General features: G+C 45.5%; 1 protein-coding gene across 1 annotated transcript; it reads right to left on the minus strand.

Annotated features, from left to right (window-relative positions):
• Nucleotides 1–822: 822 nt before the first annotated feature.
• STC1 (stanniocalcin 1) lies at nt 823–8,194 on the minus strand. The gene is made up of 4 exons (XM_009695826.1): nt 8,077–8,194; nt 5,646–5,788; nt 4,405–4,616; nt 823–1,093 (listed from the first exon to the last, which is right to left on the minus strand). Exons 1-4 carry the CDS (start codon nt 8,192–8,194, stop codon nt 823–825), a joined length of 744 nt encoding a protein of 247 aa, XP_009694128.1.
• Nucleotides 8,195–8,243: the final 49 nt, after the last annotated feature.

Genomic DNA, 8,243 nt, shown 5'->3' on the forward strand with positions numbered 1-8,243 from the left:
AGATTTCTTTTAAAGCTTTAGACAGTTAAATACAGTACATAGATGTTAGCTTTTAAATACAATGCAGGATTATGTAACCTTTTGACTAGCTTCAACCATAGACTGGCACCTCTTTTAATCATTTCCATAGTACAAAATGTTCCTTTCCTGATTTGGTGTGTGGCGGGGGGGGGGGGGGGGGTTAGTTTTAACTCATTTTGCACTGTGGTGCCAGGTCACGGTAACTAGAATCATCCACAGCTAGCGAGTTTGGTAAATCAATGGGTTAACGGAGCTTATTGGAAGGATTAGGACCGTAGGACACTAAGAGACCAGGAATATGACATTCATATTCGTCCATGGCCAGCACAGATTCATAACACGAATTCCATTGACATCTTTAAGATGTGCAATAGTTATTAGTGCATCTATTGTCGCCTACCAGCTTACTACAAGAGAGAATAAGCTGTTCTCCTTGGTGCCAAATCTTCAGACTTCAACGGTGTTAGCGCTACAGTACATTTAGAGTTTGGTGTCTGAAGGCCTGACTACTGTACATTTATATTTAAGACTAAGATTGTTTTGAATATCTTTTTGTGGGGAAGAAAAGAGATGGAGACATTTTGATGGCGGGAAAGCTGAGACACTGAACACAGATCCATGCAAAAGTTTTGTTCAAGAGGAATAGAAAATATTAATGACTAAATCTAAAACCAGTTCCTAGTTGTTATTAAAACTAGCTACAGTACACTTGGTTTGGGTGCATTACTCTTCTAGAAGAGAGACTTCAGCTTTGGTAGTGCTTAGCATCCCTTACACACCCATTGTTGCTCCCCCGAGGCGTTATGCGCTTTCAGCGGAGCTGCGCTTTGTGTGGGCTGGGCCAGACCCCTCACCTCGGAGGTTCCTCAAGTAGAGTTTTAGCTTCTGCGGCTCGGTGATACGTCTCCTGGTGAAGTCTGCGCGCGGGTGGCCTTGGGCGCAGTGATCTGTCTGCAGCAGGTGGAAGAGGCTTGCCATGTTGGGCCCGATCTTCTCCATCAAGCTGTCCTTGATGGTGCTGACAGTCTCTTCATCACACTCCAATAAGCTTCTCACCAGCTTGTTGTAATACCTGCACGAGAGTTACCATCCCTTATTCCAAGGCATCCCCCGGCAAGACAAAAGAAGCAAGGTAAGAGCTGGTCTCAAGCTAGGAGATCAGTCCAAGCGACAAAACCATGAGAATCAGAATTTTTAAGTCATTCAAAGTGTGTTTGAAATATTGAATTTTCAACAGTGCATGATGTACGTATTCTCACTGCATCTAACAAATGCCCTGGACCTGGAGACGCTACGCCCGTGATGTACGGAAGGAACACAACCTGTCACACTTCTAATTTAGTTGTCCTAAATGAGCAGCTGCTCCAGCTCTGAAAGGTAAGGCTACAAGCACAAGCGATTTTGGTGTTACCTTCGTGGATCAGGAAGAAGGTGAGAGTGAGGAGAGAAGACGATGTAGTAATTGGCTTAAGGGTGTGTTATACTCTATGCTAAACAACCCAAGTTTCTAGAGCTTTAGGAAGAAAAACAGTTGCATCTTTCTAATAGACAGATACTGCTGATCACCAAAGAGGATAACAGACCAAACAGACCACTGATCTGAGTCAGCATGACCCTTCCTATGAAGGTATCCATCCCTGTGACACCATTCCCTTTCGTCCCCCTCCCCTCTGTGCACAGCCTTTAGCAAGGGACCAAGAGAGGGAGAAGCAAGCTCAGTTCAAGGCAGAGCCTGACAGATGCATGTATTCCCTGGGGACAGATCTTTAGGACATACAATCAGTTGTCACTTCCAACAAGCTGACTATGCATTAAATCACAAGTGAAGACCTTATGCTTTGCCCTGTTGCATGCCTGCCTCCTCCATGGCCTGCTGCCGCATTTTCCCCTTCCAGCAGCCTTGAGTATGCGTTCCTTGCTCAAGGAGGGAGCCAGGAAATTGTGCTGATCTGTTTCCCCAGCGTTGCTTGAGCCGAGCAGAGAACAGCGCTCAAAGGAATGATCCTTTGTGGGGCTAAGGCACAATCAGCACAGCCCTGCGTGCACGGCTGGCTCGGGCAGGGAGAGCAAAGCTGGCAAGTGGGACCTCACCGTACAAGAGAGCATCTTCCTATGGAGAGAAAGTTGGGTAAGGAGGAGCAGACCCATATTTGCTGGGCTACTTCTGCCTGAAAGGACAGCAGGGAACTTATTTTAAGCCTTTAAGGTCACCGTGACATTTTTCCACAGGAGCAGAGAAGAGAATAACCTGCAGGTGGAGGAGGGGAAGGAAGAGGGAAATGAGAGTTCACATTCAAACTCCTTTCCTAACTCTCAGCTCTGGCCTTTAAGGCAGCCAGTGGAGGTCAGGTGAGGTTAAAAGTTTCTGCTGCACTTGAAGTACAAAAGGACCAGGCTTTGGCACAGCAGAGCACAGCGCAAGCACAGCACGGCAGTGCTAATATTAAGTTCTGAAGCGTGCACAGTAGTTGATGACGAATACATCTGTGCGAGCCACGCATCCAGCTTAAATCAGTCCCAGTCTAACAGGAGAGGAGGAACAGATCCTATCCACCTTCCTCTGCTGAGCTGCCTACACCTCCTTCATACAAATACAGCTTGGCGGTTTCCATAGCTGGAGCTGCAATCAAACAGCTCACCAGTGCCTTTCAGTAGCTAGACTGCAAGCAAAGGCACCAAGGCTTTCCTCTCCTCCCGCTCCTGCCATGAGATTAAATCACAGGAAGATGCTATGACCTTTAACTACTTCCTCTCAGTGTCCCAGGCCAAGTGGCACATTCTTATTCTGTGGCTATGTTGGGACAGGGGCTGGGAAAGCAGGATGCTTTAGGAGACCTCAGTGTAAACTATTAGCTGGGAAATCCTGCTGCTTTTGTTACTCAACATGTCATAATATCCTTTGGCTTCGACAAGGGTTGGCGGCTGTGGGGGAGGAGTTCCCTCTGCCTCAGGAGACAGCGGCTCCGGTTCAGGCTTGGTCTTCTGGAGAGGAACGACCCCAACATGTACAACACTGCTGCTGCTATCACTGCCTCATCCCTCACTCGAGCGTCCGCATGTCCCCCCTTCGCCCCAATGCCTTTACAGCCCCGCCAAGGGCCGTTTAACTCTACAATCCATCGTATTAACCTGAACTGCTCTTCCAGCCTGTAAAACACTGATGCTGCAGTGCTGCTGACTCCTCGTCCCAGCCCTCGGGGGAATGCTGAAGCAAACCTCTTCCCAATTTGCCTGAGGGAAGAGGGGAAGGACACACAAGTGTAATTTTTGCCTTCCCACAAGTGTGATCTTCTGGCTATAATATCTACAATAGAGTTGTCTAGAATAAATTTTTGCTGGTCAGAGATGCAACATCTATACAACACTTGCGTACCTGTCCTAGGATAGGCCTGGAGGCTTAAGATGCTTCTAGATCACGTCGAAGAGCCACCCCAGAGGAGCTGTAGCATTCACCACAGCCAGCCAACATGTTAAATTGCAGCTTGGTCTGTTTGCACTCAAATTCTAGAGTATATTTACTCAAACTGTTCAAAAAAGATCCCTTTTATCCCAATCACAAGACTCAGCACTGATTGTTCCAGGATTTAGAGGAAGAAATCCCTGCCCTTGCAGCATGACTGCGCAGACTGCAGTAGCTCCCTGAAGCCTCTCTCTGTCCCTTGTCCTTGGAGGATGGGGACAGGGCAGTTCTGTGCTCAGATAAAGGTGCCAGAGAGCAGCGTGACGTGCCCATTTCTGCAGGCAGCCTCTGCTATCAAGGTGGTACAGGGGTGAAGCCAACCCTAAAAGAGACCATTAAGAACACCAGACTGTCCCTAGAAATATGAACTACTGGCTCATGGCAGAGTAAGGTTATAGAGGAGCATGTTCGCTGGTTCCCTTTAAGCTTTCCTAGTTCTTCTTATTGCCATGGTGAGCGAGAGGGCAAGGCCTCATTTGCTAGGAGCCATATGAACCCAAGGAAGGGGATGGCCACAGTCTGAAGACGTGCATGAAGGCGCAATAGGTTGAGAAGCTCTTAAATGCTTGCTATGCCAGAGATGCCGTATTAATTGAACTGGTTTGGTATTTAAAAGCTCTCTTTACCATTATACGGCATTCAAACTAAAAGAACTAACATTTAAACAAAACTCCAGGCTTTGAAGTAATGTATGTCTAGTTAATTTTATGATTCTCCCCTGGAGATGTTTACAAGTGTATTTACCAAAAAGAGAATCAGAAGAATGCTGGTAAAACTTAACAAGGATTTGAAAAGGCAGAGAGCACTAGTTAGGCTAAGCTATATTAGGACTTGTAAGAAGTTAGTCAACTCGGTTCCTCTCCTTTCTCTGCACTTCACGTTTTTGCATTTGATGCATTTCAGCTGAGGAAAATTCCAGGTACCTGTTTGAGAACTGATTTGGAAGCTGGACGACCTCCGTGATGGCTTCAGGATTCCGTTTCGCAATGCCGCACATGTCCAGTTTGCTGTAGCACTCCTCTTGCACTTCGGAGATCATTCTTTGGAATGTGGAGCACCTCCGGATGGCAAGGAACACCTTGGACGTAACCCCATTTGCAATGCATTTCAAGCTTTCTTTCACAAAAGCTTTTCCCTGGAAACAGAAGAAAAACCTTAAATTGCAACAGATTTCACAGAAAGGGATATATTAACAGATATTCCGCTGTGGCTGGCTGCTATTAATTACCCTTGCTGCAATTACAGATCTGCTGGAGGTCCCTTACCAAGCACGGCAGGGAATTGGACCCTACATGCTCACAATTACTGCATAGTTATCATTCGTAGCAGTCGCAGTTGGGATGCATACGGTCCAGAGAGACCAGCGAGCTCCTGTTCCCAAAAGATTTAGGCAATCGAAGACTTTGTGTGAACAGACCTAAAAGTGCCAGCACCAGAGATGGGCCAATTCTGCCCTCCAGGAGGAGGCCAGACCACTCGCTGCATACCAGCGATTTAACGCATCTGGTTCACCAGACCTCGAGATGCTTTAAGAGCTTTTAAGTTTGTCCTTGGGAGAGAGAGCACAGGGAACAAGGGACGTGCACATTTTGGGAAGAAAGTACGAAGGAAAAGGGCCCCTGGCAGAGCCACAGTCCTCTGATATTGTCCCATATATTCTGCTGTGAGCGACTGCAGCTCCGGAGAGGCTGATCTGGCTGAGCATTCCCAGGCCCGAAGACTTCCAATTCAAATCCCAGTCCTGTGCCAGGTCACACAGTCAGAAGACTTACTTTATTGGAAGAACGTTTATATTTCCTCCTGAAGAGGAAACTTAGCTCTCCGCCCCACAAAACACTCCTTGCCAAGTCCTCACACATAGCATACAGTATGTGGAAAATGTACTGTAGAAAATAGCCCTGAAGGATGCATTTGTAGCCAAAAACCAAAATCATGGTGCAGAGGAATAGCTAAGCAGCAGGAAGGGCTGCAAGAAAGGAAGGGTTAAGCCTGCACAGACCCCATCTCCATGAGGACAGGGAAATTAAGGCATCCATTCAGCAAAGTGTTTAAGCACGTGCTTTAGTGCTGCAAGACTTGTAAAAGCACTTTATTGAATCAGGGCATGAAAAGGGAGCTCTAATGGCGAGGTATTATTCTCATCCCTTTTATACTCGTACTGTACCTGAGTGTCAAATTTAGCAGCACTGTACAGGAAGGACTTGCAGATGTCGTACATGCCATCCGTGTCGCACGTGGAGTTCTCCAGGCAGGCGAAGGCCCCACAGCCCACCTGGAGGGCACTGTTCAGACAGCGAACCACCTCGGCTGCAGAGAGAAGCACAGGCACAACGTTATGTATGCACTGCTCCCCGATGCCCAACGCCGTAAAGCCCTTCTCCAGTGCAATGTCAGGTCATGCTCAGCTGCAGTCAAGCAGTAGCCTTATTGCTTTTTGGGACTGGAGGGAGCGGTAACGAAGAGAGGCCAATGGCACCACCAAAGGGAGTTAGTAACTGAAGTCATGCAACAGATCACCAGAAAATCGAGGAACAGAAGCTGCAACTACCAAAACCTTCAATTGGTTACATATGGATCAAAAGCGAGGTAACATCAAATAGTCTTTGGCTAGATGGACACTTACAGATCCATCCCACCCTAATTCTGATTGCATGCATTTACAGCTTTATTCAGAGTTGTTCTAAAGAAGGATGGGCCCATGAAAAGCACCAGGCAGTGAGGTCTTGTCCGTGGTGTTAGACCGAAGGGAGGTCAGAAAACAGCTTGGCAGCATCTGGCTCACAAACCTCACTCGAAGATGAGACTGAAGTGATGGCGATTGCCAAGAAGCTGGCATGAAATTTGCACTTACTGTGAGGAAGCGCTGGTTTTGCTAGCATTGGAGGTATTTGTGCTTTTCTAAAAAGCGTAAAGTATCTAAAAATAAGACTTTGGTTTGTGTGTCAATTACCAGTATTACAAAGGACTTGGACAAGCAGCTTGGTGCTAAATACTAACCTGGTACCCAGCAGTTTGCAAGCATAGCCAAGAAAGGTCATATTGCTGAAGATCCACAAAGAGAACAGGCATTTGAGTAGAGAAAGTTAAGGTAATGGAGCTCACCATGTATAATTAAAATCCTTGAGGTAGTAGTTAGTTTGAACAGGAGCGTATCCATGTCATCCTGTCTTTTTTAGTGCAGATACTACGCATTTTAACAATGAATCAGCAGTATTGCCACATGATTGCCCTGAAATTAGTAGGGATTAACCTTTTTTGGTAAGCCGAACATCTGTCCCCTTATGTGTCTGTGCAAGGCATATTCATTACTTTTGCAGATCATGTTACGAGACATTCTTTAGGAAGAAATGCAAACCCAGTGTCTCCCATCAAGATCTTAGGTACGGGAAAAGTGAGGATTTGCATTTAGTGGAAGACAACACACCTTATTAAGAGCTAAGTTGTAGCCTAAAGACGTAGCCATATAACTAGGATCTTTACAGAAAAGAGGAGGAAAAAAAAAAGATTTTCAAAAAAATGACCCAATTAACCCCTCCTCATTCTCTGCTCTTGCTTACATGCCTGAAGGGAGAAATATTTGGTAAGATCATCCTCTCCTCAGTTCATAACCTCACCATCACACAAGTCATTCCCATAATTATGTTTCCACAGGTTCAAATAATAACTTTGCTTTCAGCAGACTTAGTATGCATTAAGCTTTTATTGTTTTAGGCACGGTGCAATAGTGTAGACCCTATGTTTCTATAGCAACCAAATACAAAAGGAAATTGAGCAAACACCCTAGTATAATGCTGCAGAGCCTTGCAGATCTAAAATAAGACATCTGTTAATGAGCCCCAAATTAGAGACCTAATATCTTTTCAGTATACTAGAAGACAGATTTTTAATTTCCATTGTTCAAGACAACGTGTCCAACTTATCTAAGCATCTATAGTGCACAAAGTAGACAGATCCAGAGCTGACTTGCCAGCAATTTTTTTATCCATTGTAAAAGCAACTTTGCTAAATGTCACAATTGTATTTCTATGGTACCATCTAACTGATAGCAATCAGGTTTTGAAAATAAATGCTAGCAGTGGACAGTTTCTAGGTTACTGCATTCTTCAAAGTCACATATCTCTCTCCCCCTCTTTGAATAGACAGATGTTTGGCAGAACAATGGTTCGGTGAAATTTCCACGGATTTTTATCAACTTCCTAAAAAGCAAGGAATTTAACACCAAAGTATGATTGTAATTGGAGAAGAGAAAAAGATACATGCAAGCCGGGGAGGGGGGGTGGGGGGGGGGAAGTACATGGAACTCAGTTAGTAGATGGGGGAGGAGGAGAGGGAATGGATTGCATCCTGCAAGCAGATCACACACCGGTCCCCTGACCCAGCTCCTGAAAGAAGATTTCTTCTCCAGCTATGCACCAATATCCTTCTGAATCAGACCCTTTAATTAATATTTGTTCCTACCAGTCATTTTATAAGCAAAAAAAAAAGGGAAAAAAGAAAAAAAAAACACCCCAAAAGAAAAAAATCAGCAGTAGAGATATCTGAAACAGTTTAACATATCAGGGTTCAGGCTCAAAGCCCTCCTTGCTGGGTGTTACCTGAGTTCTGGGCTGCAACCCTGGGTTTCCTGGGGCTCACAGAGTCATTCTGTTCAGCTTCATAGGATGCAGATGCACTGATCACCAGCAGCAGGAGAAAACCAGACTTTAGGAGCATTCTCTGACAAGTTTCCGCTAAGTGTGGGTTTTTTTGGGTGGTGATTTTT

The sequence above is a fragment of the Cariama cristata genome, unplaced genomic scaffold, assembly GCF_000690535.1.
Source record: "Cariama cristata isolate BGI_N322 unplaced genomic scaffold, ASM69053v1 scaffold38802, whole genome shotgun sequence".
NCBI classification, from domain to species: Eukaryota; Metazoa; Chordata; class Aves; order Cariamiformes; family Cariamidae; genus Cariama; species Cariama cristata.

Bases quoted from the DNA above. Each gene is read 5' to 3' on its own strand.
- STC1 (XM_009695826.1), bottom strand. From the start codon at position 8,194: ATGCTCCTAAAGTCTGGTTTTCTCCTGCTGCTGGTGATCAGTGCATCT. The intron at 5,789-8,076 runs GTAACACCCAGC...TTCTCTCTGCAG, and splicing joins GGTTGCAGCCCAGAACTCAG to CCGAGGTGGTTCGCTGTCTG. The intron at 1,094-4,404 runs GTACCTGGAATT...ACTCTCGTGCAG, and splicing joins CCAAATCAGTTCTCAAACAG to GTATTACAACAAGCTGGTGA.